The sequence below is a fragment of the Myodes glareolus genome, chromosome 5, assembly GCF_982192425.1.
Source record: "Myodes glareolus chromosome 5, mMyoGla1.1, whole genome shotgun sequence".
Classification (NCBI taxonomy): Eukaryota; Metazoa; Chordata; class Mammalia; order Rodentia; family Cricetidae; genus Myodes; species Myodes glareolus.
In genome coordinates this window covers 89,020,318-89,035,861 of record NC_142030.1, presented here as the reverse complement: position 1 = coordinate 89,035,861, position 15,544 = coordinate 89,020,318, and the positions used below count along the sequence as shown (strand labels likewise).

Here is a 15,544-nt window from a genome sequence, read left to right as displayed (position 1 = left end):
GGTGTCTAAGAACTCATACAACAATCCTACCACAAAGGCATGTGCTCAACTATGTTCATAGCACATTGTTTGCCATAGCCAGAACCTGGAAACAACCTAAATGCCCCTCGACTGAAGAATGGATAAGAAAAATGGGGTACCTTTATACAATAAAGTACTATACAGTGGGAAAAATAATGACATCTTGAAATTTGTAGGCAAATTGATGGATCTAAAAAACATTATATTGAGTAAGGTAACCCAGACCCAGAGAAACAAATACCATATGTACTCACTCAAAAGTGGCTTTTAGACATAAAGCAAAGAAAACCAGCCTTTAATTCATAATCCCAGAGAACTTAGACAACAATGAGGACCCTAAGAGAGACATGCATGGTTCTAAATTACATGGGAAGTAAAAAAGTCAAGATCTCCTGAGTAAATTGGGAGCATGGGGACCTCGAGAGAGGGTTGAAGGAAAGAGAAGAAGAAGGGAGGGGAGTAGAGAAAAATGTATAGTTCAATAAAATCAACAAAAAACTGAAAAAAAGATCTCATACAATATCAAAGCCCACACACTATATAAATATTTTCTCCTCTACATTATTAATAAATTAAGCATAGTAAGATACTATCAACAACAACTAACAACAAAATATAATAGAATAATTATAAAAATATACTATAATAAAAAATAAGTGAATTGCATACATTCTATCTCTTAAAAAATAGTTTATTATGCGGGCAGTGGTGGTGCACACCTTTAATCCCAGCACTCAGCAAAGGCAAGGCAGACCTCTGTGAATTTAAGGTCAGCCTGATCTACACAGTGAGTTCTAGGACAACCAGTAATACACAAAGAAACCCTGTCTCAAAAAAAAAAAAACAAAAATAAAATAGTTTATTATGCTTTCACTTTTTTTTATTTGAAGGAAATGTTTTACAGCTTCTCTTTGGCATATCCTGACTGACAATTTAGCTGCTCTTACACCTAGATCCATCTTTAAATAGATGAAGGGTTGCTTAAACCCAAGTCCAGCACTGCAGCCCTTCATGGTTGAATTGAGCACCAAAAGGCTACTGAGTGACGAGCAAGAAAGTAGCGTAAACCGGATAGAAACCCTGAATACAGGAAGGACTCAGAGCGCTGCTGAGATGGAGACAGCAGGAGATGTCATCGTGCTATTGAGGATGTCACATAATTTTAAACTAGGAACTACTTATTTCTGGGATTTTCCACGTAACATTTTCAGACCTTGTTTGGTCATGGATAACAGAAACTGCAGAAAGTAGAACCCTTAATAAGAAAGGACCACTATACTGAGAATTGGTGCCATTGTCTAGACGGCTGTGCCTGCTACTAAGTATACACTCACTGAATACTTATCAATCGAAATAAATGTAATAATTGCTAATATCCACTAACTGGTTATTATATAACACCACTTTCCATGTATTAGTTCAAGTGGTCCTCACAACCCCCATGAGGTGGGTATCATTATCAACTTCACTTTATAGCAGGAAGCTAAAGAGCAAGACGAGAGTCTTTTCCAGAGTACTGAGCCGGGATCCGAACCCAGGCAAAGAGACTCTACAGGATTGGTGCCCTTGATCACTCTGCTACACTGTCGGCACTAGGATGGAGTCTGTCATGCAGGATGCTGACACACGTACCCCACCCTCCCATTAAGCAAATGCCTTTCCATCAGAGCTAGTCCTGTCTCACTTGGACTGAGGTGTGTCCCTGTGCCCACCTCAGTGCAACACACTCCATAGCCCCGGCCCCCTGCAGATGCCATTCTTAAACCAAAGATCACCTGGGATGCCCAGTCTTTCTTTAGCCCTAGACCCCTCAGGTGCATCTGACAGAGGCTCACTTTTCTGCCCTGTGACATCCCATGGAAGGATCCCAATTATCAGATGCAAAGGGGTCACTGTCTTGGCTACAGGAAAGTAATGTGTCTATTGCGTTATAAGTTACGGGGCATTCATTATACCATTATAATTGTTCTGTTCTATTTTATTGTCACTGTGGGTGATATCATTCAATGCTTAATTAATAAGTTATGATCCATCATGTGGAGGTACAGAGTACATAGAATTCGGTACTATCTGAGCTCTTAGGCAGCTACTGGAGAACCTTGGAATGCATTCCTCTTGAGTAAGAGAAACAACTGTATACACTAGACAGTCCCTGGACCATAGGAGGGAGGACACTCAGGGACAGACCGAACAGATGACTACGTGGAATGGGAGTTAGGTCAAGGCAACAAACACCCTCGCTCTACAAACCAGATCGTGAGGTTCTGATGCCCTACAAGCAGAGGGGGCTGCATACTTGGCAGGATCCGGGGCAAAATGAAAAGGTAAGTTCCTTCATTTCAAAACCATCACTCTCATATGGCAGTAGCAGAGCACTAACCCAAGTCAGGGCCCTTCAGAGTACCGGGTCCTGCTCGGTGCTAAGTGGCAAGAGCGTGGAGGGGTCAAGGCTAAGAGACTTGGGCCAAGTCACCCAACTGGCAGGTTCTACCTCCAGGTAACCCTGCTGGAGGGCTGGGGTCCAGGGTGGAGCCAGTTACCTCAATTCTCTGGGGTCCTGAGCTCCTATCTCTTCTCAGGCAAGCAGGATGAGAGCCCAGGTCCTGTCCCAATTCTCTCTTGCTTTTGTCCTAGACAATAGTTTGCCTTCCTTCCCTGTCTCCTGCCAGCCTCCTAACCTGCTGTGTCTACCATAACGGCACAGGATCTGTTTACAGCCCCTCCCTGACTCAACTCTTGCAATCCCAGACACTTGATCCAGCCTTTCCATCCCCAAACACCCCCGCTGCCCCAGATTTGGAGAAGACTGTAAGGGAGCAAAGACTAAATACTTACAGGTGAACTGCCTGTGGCCCTATCGAGAGCGTCCCCTGCAGGTAGAGACCTGTATTGTGGGTCCGCAAGTATGAGTGAAGGATGGCTGAGAAAATGGGACTTAGAACAGAGGCCCTGCCTGCAGGAGGCTCCCAGGCGAAAGAAAAAGGATGGCCAGGGCTTAAAAATTCCTTCCTTCCACTGACAGCAGTGGCACACACCTTTAATCCCAGCACTCGGGAGGCAGAGGCAGGTGGATCTCTGTGAGTTCAAGGCCAGCCTGGTCTACAAGGCAAGTTCCAGGACAGGCCCCAAAGTTACAGAAAAACACTGTTTTGAAAAGCAAAAAACAAGAGGCTGGAGAAATGGCTCAGCGGTTAAGAGCACTGGCTGCTCTTCTAGAGAACCTGGGTTCAATTCCCAGCTCCCATATGGCAGCTCACAACTGTCTGAAAATCCAGGCTACAAAGCTACAGAGAAACCCTGTCTCAAAAAGCAAAAACAAAATCCTTCTTGCAGAGAAGGTCCAAATCTGATGGCAAAAAGGCCCATCAGAGAGACAGCAATATCCCACACAAAGGGTTTGTAATACCACGTCATGATATTCTCATGGGAAACAAAATCACATTCCCTGTGTGAAAAGCTCTTCCCTTAGGCAGGATCCCACTTCCTGCAGGTCATCAGGAGAGACTACACTACCTGGCAAACGAGTGCTAGCGTAGAACGTCTACTCCGGGGCCTGTGGTTTTTCTCTCGCACCACAAGCGCCTCTCCAGGGATTCCCACATAAGGCATCCGTTAGTTCAGCAGAGCTGTCCGCCCTCTGCCCTGCTGCGTGTGGTTATCAGGCCCTGCCGCCTGCACTTCTCACTCCCCACAAGGTGCCGCTTGTGTGTTATCTGTGCTCCTCTTATCACTCCCTTTGGAGCCTCAGGGGCAGAGGAGCCACATGCATGGACTGTGGAGTCCAAGCTCACCTCGCTTTGGCTCCCCCCCCTCCCTTGTGGGTCTCCAGAGCCTCGTCGGAAAGAGGAGATAGCAATGGTTGTGTCCTCACGTGGGAAGTTCATGTGAAGAACCCTGTGCGGTGCCTGGTGGGGAGCAAGCATCCCACCCATGCCTGTGCAGCAAATGAGTGAGTGAGCGCTCCCCCATGGCAGCCTTGAGTTCAAGTAGCCATTAACAAGGGGACCGAGGGGAACTGCGGGAGTTAAGGTGAGAGGTGTCAGTAGAATTCACATGCTACTGGGCTGCAGCCCACCCTCCTGACCCACACCATGCATGAGAACAGCCGGTGGTGGGATCTGGAGGCGTAGCAGAACGAAACCTGCTAAGGCTTCTTTCTCTAGGACATGCCTTTCATGTAGCAGCCATTTTGGGCCTGTTCCCCGGGAGCCAGTAGTAACAGGCGGAGAGCTATCTTCAACTCAAGTCACTCTGGGGCTGGAGTCAACCTTGGTACACTGGGACTTGTGTTTCTGGCTCCCCTGTATGTTCCCGGATAGATGGAAACCCTCTTTCCCCTTGCAGAGAACCCAGCACTCTACTGGGTTAGGGTGAGAGGCCACGATGGCAGCTCTGATCTCACCATTCCTCTCTCTTTCCCTTGGATTAGCCATTGGCCTTGGCCTTGGGCCTGGGGACCACGTCCAAATCCCTGACACCAGTGCAATGGGAGACACTCAGCACCTTCTTGCCACCTGCCTCAGTCTGGACACTCTCTCAGGGACACTCCCACCTTCTCCAGCACCTCTAAGGGCAAAAGGGAGGGGATGAGTGGCAGGGAGAAAGGAAAGAGGAGCTGTGTTCTAGAGCTAGCCCGCAGGATGTCACCCTCAGCAAAGTCCTAGGCAGACAGAGGGAAGTGGGTGAGCCAAAGGACCCTTCACACCAGACTCCGTTTCTTCCAAACGCCTCTCCCAAGGGAAGACCAGAATCCCTGCTAACATAGCTGCCTTGTGCCAGCCGTGGCAGTGTGCCAAGCACTGTGCCAAATTACAAATGTCTGCCTCAGAGTTCAGTGTAACTATTTCCATTTTGAAGCTATGGAAAGAGGCTGAAAGAGGTAAAGAATCCGTAGGCATGGGACCGTGCATGCCCTCGCGAGGCTAAGTTGAGGGTATGGCGGGATTTAGGTCTGTCTAGGCTACATAACAAGCACCTGTTTTGAAAAGCTGTAGGGACAGGAGAGATGCATTAGTGGTGAGGAAGCACTGGTTGCTCTTCTGAAAGACCCAGGTGCCATTTCCAGTGTCCACCTGGCAGCTTACAACTCTCTGTGACTCCAGTCTCAGGGTGATGCCTTCTTCTGGCCTTTGTGGGCACCAGGCACACACACAGTACACAGATATACATGCAAGCACACATAGACCTAAAAATAAAACAAACTTCAAAACCAAAAGCTAGGAATGAAGTTCGGTGGTACTCACCTAGAATGTGCAAGGCCCTGGACCCAATCCCTGGTGAGTATACACACACACACACACACACACACAAACACACACACACACGCTTGCACGCGTAAGAGTTCTTTCCTCTACAGCAGTGGCTCCAGATGTGCCAGATGTTGAGATGTTGCCTGGGGTTGATGATGCCTGAGTACAGAGAAGCACAGTTGATAACCCTAGCTGATAAACACCTTGAACTGCTTTGTTTATTTTATATGTGTGCCCTGAAGAAGAAACAAAGGGTCCTGCTCTGGGACGTCCTACCTCAGAGAATGGTGCACAAAAGGCCATTGAGAAAGTGTAACAAAGTACCAATGTGTGCTTAGGTATATGAGGAACCCATGTAAGCCCCAGTTTTCAGGGGGCTGAGAAAGGAGGATTGTGAGTTCAAGGCCAGCCTGGACTTCATGGCAAAACTTTGTCTCAGAAACAAAACGAAAAGAAATCACAATTTAATTGGATGCTCACCCAGGGCTCAAGGCTTTTTCTTTTATCTCTTACAGGGATCTCTGCTTACAGGGATAAAATGCTTCTGGTCCTCTGGTCCCAAGCTCAGCCCCTTCTTCTGACTTCCCTCACCACACAAGGCCTCTCTCTCTCTCTCTGAGCACCTGCCAACCTCACCAACACTCCTCCAAGAGTGCTCCCAGGATGACGAGGCTCCATAAACACTTGGCCCATTTCCCTTAATCGCATCACCATTTGCTGCTGCCTCACAGATGACTCGGCACACAGTAGGTGTCTGACAACACTGAGGATGATGTATACTCCAGCGAGTGTCTTGCCCTCCCTAGCTATGCCTCTGTAATGGTTTGAAAGAAAATGGCCCTCAAAGGGAGTGGCACTGTTAGGAGGTGTGGCCTCCTTGGAAGAAGTGTGTCCCTGTGGGGGTGGGCTTTGAGGTCTTTTCTGCTCAAGCTTCCCTCAGTACGACTGTCAGTTGACTTCCTGCTGCCTTCTGGTCAAGATGTAGCCAGCTCTATGTCTGCCAGCCTACTACCATGCTCCCCATCACAATGATCATGAACTGAACCTCTGAAACAGTAAGCTGCCACCTCAGTAAATATTTTCTTTGTAAGAGTTGCCATGGTCATGGTGTCTTTTCACAGCAATAACAAACCCTAACTAAGACATTAATTGTACTGAACCCCAACACCTTCCCCTTCAAGAAACTACCACAACTGGGTCCCTAGAAGTCACTGCCGGTGCATGAGAGAGGATTGGCTCAAAGCATCGATGCCTCTTCAGAAATAGGAGCCGGGACACAGGATTTCAGAGGCTGCTCGACCTGGGGTAGTAACAGGCTCAGAATTCAGTCTGTCCTTGTGGAGCTCAGAGCCCTCCAGAGCTGATGTCCAGGAAGCACTATCCAAACTGGAGAGGGAGACTTTGGTCTGAGGAAACACCAGCATCAGACATGACCAGATCTTAGATTCTAAAAACCTCATTTTCCTCAATGACAAGATGGGCCTCACACAAGCCCCTCCCTCACAGGGTTTATAAGAGGTGCTTTAGGTAAAGTCCTTGAAGGCAGCTCTTGCCACCTAGCAACTAACCAGGAAGTGGTGGGGGTTGCAATGGTTGATTAGGGGGTGATAGTAAATCCTAAGTAAGTCTCTCTGGTGTCATCCTGACTGGGCCCCAAACATGGACCTTCCTGACAAACTAGGGTACTTCTGGGATAAGGTCACAATCAAGGGAATAAAATCTGTGACCTAGGAGCAGACAGGAGCGGCAGAAAGCCAGGTACACAGAGCTGCCATGGCCACATTTTCATTATCAGCGGGGGGGCCTCTGATCCTGCTAGGGGGCACTCATCCCTTGGAGGTCTCTGGAGGAGACAGATCCTGGCAGCTAAGAAAGGGCTGGGAAGGGACACAAAGGAAAGCTCTCCTCTGGAGGTACCTTGTCTTTGAGTGGCCGGCCCAGCCCCCACCTGCCCGCCACCAGCCCGTCGCTGTGGCCTGCCCTGGCATAGCTCTGGGGGGCTCCGTGCCAAGCCCTGAGCTTTCCCCCCACCATGTCCTTTCACTGCTTCCAAAATAACTCTTTGCTCACTGCCCAAGTTTGGCTTCTCGGCTGTTTTTCTCCTCCTGGGACCTGTTCTCCCTTGTCTGAAGGGCAGCAGGGGAGCCCTGAATTATTGTTAGAAATTGCGTCTTGCCTTTTCCTTAGTGAGTGCAAAGGGGGCTCCTACCATTCTGAGAGTCCCTAAGTCAATAAGTCCGTCCAGTTTGGCTAACAGAAGTTATTTCCAGGAGAGGGAGGGGTGGCAAGTGTTCCCCCACCTCCTACTCTTGCACCTTCCCAAGGTGACCAAAGCCCCAGAAGGACTCTTTGTCCTTGGCCCTGCTCCCAGTAGAACCAGTTACTGACCTAAGGTCACACAGTCCAACATGGATGAGCAAAGAGGAGGCTCCTCCACGCCCTTCCAGGCATGCTCAGCGCAGGAACTGAGCCTAGGCTCCAGTACCCCGCCGCCTTCCTCAAACCATCCTCAAGAAAACGTATTCCACTTCTGAGGAGAACGCTGGCTCTCCGGGCAGCCTGACCTGAGAGCCCAGACTCTTCCCCTTTGGAGAGTCTCCCATCAGGTAGACTTGGCTGCTGCCCCTCCAGGCTGTGTGCAGGGTCACTTCCTCCATCACCCAGCCCAGAGCCCAGGAGCAGCTCGGCTCCTTGGAAGTCCCGTTCCCTGAAGGTCAGCAGAAGGGATGTAGTGAGGAAAGGTGGTGGAAAAGAGGAACCCTCTGAAGGCCCCAAAAGATGGAGTTCTTGGATCACAAGCGTTCCCTTCTCTGAGCCTCAGGGGGCACTTGTAGCTAAAAGTGCTGAGAGGAACAGAAACATCACAGTCAATGTTCCCTAAGTGTCTGTGCAATGAAAAGTGCCACCCGCGCTTCCCCGTCCCCTTTGCTCCTCGGGACCTCCCTTCTAGATAGACACAAGTAGTGTTTCCATTTTAGGCTAAGAAATTGAAACTTTGGGCCTGGGGTGAGCTCCCCCCGCCCAACGTCAGGGTTGCCTTTGGCGGTCTCCAGAGCCTGGCATCCTACCAACAATACCCAGGGACACCCAAGTGGACACCGGCTCCTGTGCGCTGTCCATCGTTTGTCACCTGTGGGCCTGGGCCAGTGCAGGAAGCAAGCTGTGGCACAGGGGACCATCCAGAGCGAGAGCTCACGGGAGGGGGAAGGTGGTGGTGCCGGGCGGGCTGGGGGCCAATTCTCTCTGAGCCAGGCTTTCTTCTCCGCCAGTGCCCCACCCAGCCGCGCCCGTGCCCACTGCTGCCAGAGCCCAGAGGTTTCCTTTTTCTTTTTGCCTAAGGCTGTCTCCTGCCTTTCCTTTGAACTGGGGTGTCAGCTCCCCCACACAGTCACTCTCCTGCAGCAACCCCCCAGGCTCCTTCAACAAGGGAGGGCCCTGGGGACACCACTTCCTGGAATTACTCCACCCCTCCTTTGCTCTCTCCTCTCCGCATTGGTCTGGGTGCTGTCTGGGCTCTCCCCCTCTCTCCCCGATTTCCCACCAACTGCCAAGCCCTCTCGCCGAGCTCACCCTGTTCCACATCGTCGGTAGCAAAGGACCCAGGGTTTCTCTGCCTCTCCTTTTCTATTTTGCAGCCAAATGTGGGGCACAGAAATTCAGAGAACCCCTGGGACTTAGCTAGGGTCTCCCACCCACAGAGGAATTCAGGGTTAGAACTTGCGTACCCAGGCTTCCCAGCGAAAGTATGTCGGCTCAGAGTCTGCTGGAGAGGCAGCAGAGGCTTGACCAGAAAGCGAGCCTCCGAGATGATGAAGAGAGCTGACAGTGATACCTCAACACACCCTCTTGGGTCCAATGCTTTCCCAGCTGAGGCCACATGGTCTTCTGCTTGCTCACCCGGACAGTCCTCTGGGAACCCTGCCGGGCAAGCTGGAGGGCAGACTGGGCTCTTCCCTTGGTCCCTCTCTCCCACTGTGTGAAGTCAAGACTGTACCTGCTGTTGGGGGCAGCAGTGAAGCAGTTCTGGGTCCCCAGGGTAGCCACCACTGTCTCCTTGCCAGTGACTCTTCTGCCACAGCCCTCAACACGCAGAGAGACTTGCCCTACAACTCTCGTAGCAGGCTGCTTCTCAGCTTTCCAGTGCTAGCCCAGGGCTTCCTCCTCCAGGAAGCCTTCCAAGAAAACTGCCTCCTGACTCTGGCTCCCTAATGTCAACACTACTAACTCTGTTCTTTCCACCCTACAGACCAGCTACCAAACCCCCTGCAGACGCTACCTCAGTGAATCCATACATGTTTTAGCTTCACTTATAGACGGGGAAACCAAGTCACAGAGGTGCCAATAAACTCACTCAGACTCACCGAGCACAGCCTTTCACACCAATGCCCATCCTGAACCCTTCTGTTCTGTTCTTCCAATAGCCTGCCTCCATCTGTCTGGCTGCAGACATAGCCAGGCAGTGGTGAGGAATGCTAATTATCCCGAATCTACCTACACACAGGTGTGTGCACACACACCCTCACACACACACAAGTGTGCTCATGCACACACATGCACACCTGACCTTTCACACAAATCCTGTAGTTATCACGGCCAGCTTGAAGGGAGTGGATTCCCAGAAAGCAGTGAGCAGCCTGGCACAGAGTGAAAAGCCCTGGCAGCGATGAGGAAAGAAGTGGGTGCTTAGGGGCAATCACCATGTCGGAGCCTCTGAGTGTTTGCAGCCAGAGCTACAACTATGCTTCCAGAACACTCTCCCCAACACTTCTCAGCACTGGGGGGACTCCATGTAAATCCCCAGATTCCCCTCCTCAGGCTCTGTTTGCTTAGCAAGTATCTGCTACATGTATATTTCTGTGTTCATATGTGCTGGGTAGCACAGCGACTCTTCTCATTCACAATGACACAAGCTGCAGTGTCCCAGAGCCAGGGGCTCCGTCCTCCCCTCCATCCCTTTCCATAAGGCGCCTCATGCAGGAAGACACACAAAATCCAGCACATTTCACTGAGTCTCTCGCTCCATTGAGGGTGTGGGGGAGCCCTTCTAAAGACATCTGAAGAACTGTGTATAAATGACTCCTAACTTTGATCAAACAGGGCTGGCACTGGGCCCCAGAGTGCTCGTGAATTTTGGACTTGTACCTCAAGTAAATAGAAATAAAGGCTTTCTGGTCTCCCCTGAAGTTGGAATGGAGGGAGGTGGAGGCAGCCACTTCATGACAAGTACAGGCTAGGAAGAAACCTAACCATCTCGGGGTGGAAAGCAGATGTCAAGTAATTTGTACTGAGATTCTTTCAAGGAAGCCATAAGAGGAACCAACAGTGTCTTCCATAGCCAACAGGCGAGTCCAAAGACTGCCAAGAAAGAAAGGAGCCCCAAGATATCCCTGACCTGGCTCCTCGAGGTTCATCTCTCCCTACCTTCATATGCCTTTGCAGAGTCTGGGGGGAGGGGAGCTCAGAACAATAATATATTTGATGCATAGGCACGAAGGCCCTGATTCCTAACCCCAGAAGCCATGCAAATGAGTGGCCATGGAGGTGGGCACTTGTGGTTCCAGTGTGGGGCAGTGAAGACAGATCCCTGGGACTACCTGGCCGGCCAGCCCAGATCACTCAGCGAGTGCCAGGTTAGTGAGGCACTGTCTCCAAAAGACATGCAGACAGCTCCTGGAAAGCAACGCCTGAGGTTGACCCTTGACCTCTACACACACTGCACATGTACCTAAGCACACATGTACACCGACACAAATCCAAACACACACACACACACACACACACACACACACACACATACGTGATATGCAAAATTCTCCTGAGGAAGCAAAGAAGGAAGACTTCATCTCTGAGCCCTGCAGACAGCAGATGTCCCTCCTCCATCACCCACTTGGGACCCCTGCACAGCCAAGGCCTGAGAGACAGTCCGCTCCCCCTCCCTCCAACACTATGGATATTGCCATACAATTCCCTACATCACCACTGGACCCAGCGTGTCCTCCTTCTGCCCTCAGACACACTCTTAAGCCTTAGACTAAAAGAATTTCCTTAACACCTAGGAGGGCTCAGAAAGAGCTCAGAAACCCTCACCTCCTCTAACCCAAAGATGCCTCACATCAGAGGGCACCGGGTCAGAGTGCCAGGGAGCTGCTGTCAGCGTGGACGGTCGGACACTTAGATTCCCAAAGTGAAACTCTTTACCTCTGCCCCCAAGTCCTGCCAGGAAAAGGCCCACAGATTAATCGAGAATATCTTACATGCTGGAAGATGGCCTGACCTGCCAACCTCTGGAAGGGCCTGTATCTTCTGCCCTTTTCACACAGGCAAGAGGTCTCTCTTCTGCTGTCCCGAAAGAAGGCTCAACAGAAGTTATTTCTAAACTCCTTTCGGCCATCGGCCCTGTCTTCTAACAAGACAATGGCACAGATAGCTAATATGTAAAACTGACAGAAATGGAGGCTTCTGGAGGGCATTTCAGGAGTGGGCCAGAGCCCCTGTACTCTGTCTGGTGCTGGGGTGCCCTCCGCTCTGCTGTGGACTCCTATGCTCACCTCTCCCTTCACCCCCTAGGCAGGACAGGACTTGGTTTGCCCTTGTGAATTAGGGGTACTTTTCAGTCCTCACTCCCTGAGCCCACAATTGTGTCTTTTGGAATGACGGAGAGTATCCAAAGGGGGCTGTAAAGATAGGGAAAAATGCCTTATAGGGCTCTAGTTCAGGATCCCCACACTCACCAGGACTCTGCCCATCTCAGTGCATCCTGGCCACTTGCTGAGACTTTGGGGACAAGTCCAACTCCCTCTTCCTTGGCACTCATCAGTTCTAGGACCCCAAGGATGAGAGAGCCTCTCCCAGGCCTGAGGGAGCTCTGGGAATCCTACCCAGGCTTTTCCACCTGCTTGCCTTCCTCCTTGGGAAAGCAGGGAAGGCCAAAGGTTTCTTCCTCTGGAAACACCGGTGGAAGCCAGGTGGTCTGGGATGTGCCCCCACCCACTCCTGCCCAGCCTCTGGTTCTTTGATTCCGAGACAGCTACCCCCAATAGGGTCCCCTTCATAGACCATCTCACCCCAGCTCAGACTCTAAAAATGTTTCTCTGGTTTTCAGTCTCAGAGCCTGCCCACAAATTAGTGTCTCTAACTCAGCCTCCTGGGACATGACTTCAGGGAGGCCTGGGGAGGGGGCAGGAGACCTCCACACAAGAAGATAGTTCTGGCAGAATCCCTTTCTAAAGAGAGCTGGTGTGGGGGACCCCTCAAGAAGACCACCTGCCTCAGTGGGACAGTTCTTGCTATGGTAGAGGAACCTGTTTCCACTCATCTGGAGCACACTCCCCTCTCCTCACACTTGTGCCTTCATCAACCCTCCTGGGCACTCTTCTGCTGGGGAACACAACTAAGGAAGAGACTCCCCGCCCCGTGTTCCCCCGTTTTCTTCCTCAGGATTCACAGCCCACTTTGCCAGGCCTAGATTCCAACACTGAGCCTATGCGGGTGGAGAGCACCTGGGAAAGAGCCGAGAGGCCCTGGCTCACTCCTTGCTTAGCCCTTAGTTTCCTAAGGACTCTCCTCTGCTTCCCAGTCCTTCAATCTTAGACTTGGAACGGGAAGAGCCCTCCTGGGATGCTCTTGTCCAGGGCACTAAACGGTATTTGTGGGGTAGGCAGCCATCAGGAATAGCAGGAATAAACAGGTGAGTACTCACAGGTAAGCCGTCAGGGGGTCCAGGTCCCCTGGCACCACTGAGAGCCCAAGCTCGGAGCAGTCAGCTGACAGCATGATGCCGTCCTCCTGGCAATGGCAGGGAGCTGGGCAGGCAGGACGCCCTGGGCCAGGCTGGGGGTCGCTGCCTGCGAGCACCGAGGCGCACAGCACAGCGCAAAGCCACAGCGTCAGGAGCCTCAGCGGGCTGTGCATCTCGGCGGCGGGCTGCGGGGGCACCTGGCGGGCGCTCGGGCGGGCGGGAGCACAGAGCAGTGAGCGCGCGGCTCACCTCCTGGTCCCGGGCGGGCCCGAGGGCTGCGCCGTCGGTGGGACCGCCCTCGCTCTACTTGGCTTGGGTGCGGCGGCAGCGGCAGCGGCGGGACGGTGCAGTCAGAGAGGGGCAGGCATTGTTGAGTGATCTTCGTTATTCAGTTTCACAGGCTGGGCTTGGCAAGGGAGGGAGACACGGGAGGGGGGGTAGGAGGAGGAGTCAAGGAAACTTTCTACGCGGTGACTCTCTCCCCTTCCCTCCTTCCTTCTTGGCTGGCAGGATTTCATCCAGGGGGTTGGGGGAGACGAAGAAACCAAAGAAACCCAAAGCTAGGACCGGTCAGCACATCAGAGACCTGCACTTGTTTGGAAAAGGTGCCCCAGAGCCCCCAGGCTCAACTGTGGGGTAAAATTTCTCTTCACTTTGGGAACAACCACGGGCTCTCAAGAGACCAGAGGAGGCCTTCAGAAAAAAACCTGAGTTCCACAGACACCAGTCCCGCTAACTAGATTTTATGTTGAAGGGAAGAGAGACCCGAGAGAAAGAGACGTTCGAGGTCACACGACTGATAGGGACAGCCTCAGAACTAGCGCTCAGGTCATTCCTCCGCATCCTAACCTGACCAGGGGAGGAAGGAGGTCCTAGACTGAATGGTTCCTTGTAGGTTGGCAGTAGGAATGAGGAAGGACCCCCTCGATGGGGAACCATGCCCTGACACAAAGAAACTGAAGTGGATTCCACCAGATGCATAGGGCATGGAAATGAACTCGTGTAGGCTGTTAGATTTGAAGTCTGAAGATCACCCTGATCTCTGGACCCAGGATCTGTGGACTGCCTCTGGTTGCCACAGCTGGTTGCCAGAGCTTGCCAGCGAGTCGGTGGACTGGCGCCACCTGGAGGCTCGGTGCTGCAGTTGCAGCTAAGCTACCTAAGGGTCCAACTCCTTCCATAATCCATCCCAGGACCTTGGAGAGCAAGGGAAATGATGGCTAAATCTCAAGACCCTGCTCTCAGGCTCCACTGGATTTAGCGGTGGTTTCTTCGTGTGTCCTTTCGTTTTGTCTGGTTTCCATATCTTTGTTGAGTCAAGCCCCAGGGTAGAACTAGGTCAGGTTGGGGCCCCTTTTTGCCCTGACTCCCCATGGTCCACACCAGAAACATGAGGATCTCAAAGAAGCCAAGATGCCTTCCATACTTTACTTCTACACCCCAAACATTCTCATCAGTCCCTCTCCATCCCTCGTGGATACTCTGGGACTGATGAGGAGAGAGTCGCCCTCTCAGATCAAGGAGCCAGAAGAACTCTGCATCCAGGACTCCTCAGTGATAGAAGTGGAAGATGAGCCCTTAGGAAGGTCACAGAAAGGCCCTCCTTGGCCATGCAAACCTGTAGGCAGAAGCCCCCCCTCTGTATTTCCCATCTCACTTATCCCATGCCTTCACCTTGGCTCTACCCTACCCTACACACACACACACACACTATTCCCACCCATGATGCTTCAGGCCTCCTGGCAAGGCTGAAAAACCACACTTGGGCCTGATTCCACCCCTGTAGCAGCCTTCTGAAGTGGGCTTGAGTAGCTCAGAGCTGAGTTTCTAGTCTGCCCATGGAAGGGTCATCCAGGGGCCAATTCCTTGGACTCTCGAGAGATGCAGAACTGAAGAAAACATTGCTATTCAGTCCTTTTGGGAACATTCCTGGATAACAGAAAGCCCCGCTTAAGAAAGCCACACTTATCTTATGTACGGGTAGTGTGAGCACATATGCTGTGACACATGACGTAAGCGTGGAGATCAGAGAACAACTGGTGAGCGCCAGTTCCCTCCTTCCACCGTATGGGTTCCAGGGATTGAACCCAGCTTGTCAGGTTTGGCACCAAGCACTCTTACCTGCTGAGCCATCTCAACAGCCCAGCCCCCCAATCTTGTTATTTAGCTTTTTGCTTTTGTTTCTTGAGTTAGGGTCTCCTGTAGCCCAAGCTGGCCTCAAACTTGTAGCTGAGGATGACCTTGCATTCTGATCCTCTTGTCTTCACATCCTGAGTGCTGGGATTATAGTCACAGGCTACCATGCATTTATGTGGCACTGGGGATCAAACCCCGTGTTTCCTGCCTATAAGCCAAGGATTCTACAAACTGACTACCTCCCAAGGCCTCTGTAGCTTTTATTCCCCTTCTTCCCCCATGCCTGAGAAGGACCCTCTCAGACCATCTGCTAACCCCTTGCACACTGCTAAGAACCAGGTTGTCCAATGAGAACCCTGGCCACTCCCCCATGGACAGGATAGGGAACTAAATTCATTTA

At 51.6% G+C, this 15,544-nt stretch overlaps 1 protein-coding gene across 2 annotated transcripts in view; it reads right to left on the bottom strand.

The window, feature by feature from the left end:
* The window catches only part of Lgr6 (leucine rich repeat containing G protein-coupled receptor 6), a 120,128-nt gene extending 106,776 nt beyond the window's left edge, over window positions 1–13,352 (bottom strand). The window contains exon 1 of one of the 2 annotated variants that reach the window (XM_085688206.2): window positions 12,970–13,352. In XM_085688206.2, the coding sequence (XP_085544332.1) occupies window positions 12,970–13,181 (212 nt within the window). In that variant the 5' untranslated portion in view covers window positions 13,182–13,352. The remainder of the gene's footprint in view (window positions 1–12,969) is intronic. The other variant, XM_085688205.2, reaches the window with a different exon arrangement.
* Window positions 13,353–15,544: the final 2,192 nt, after the last annotated feature.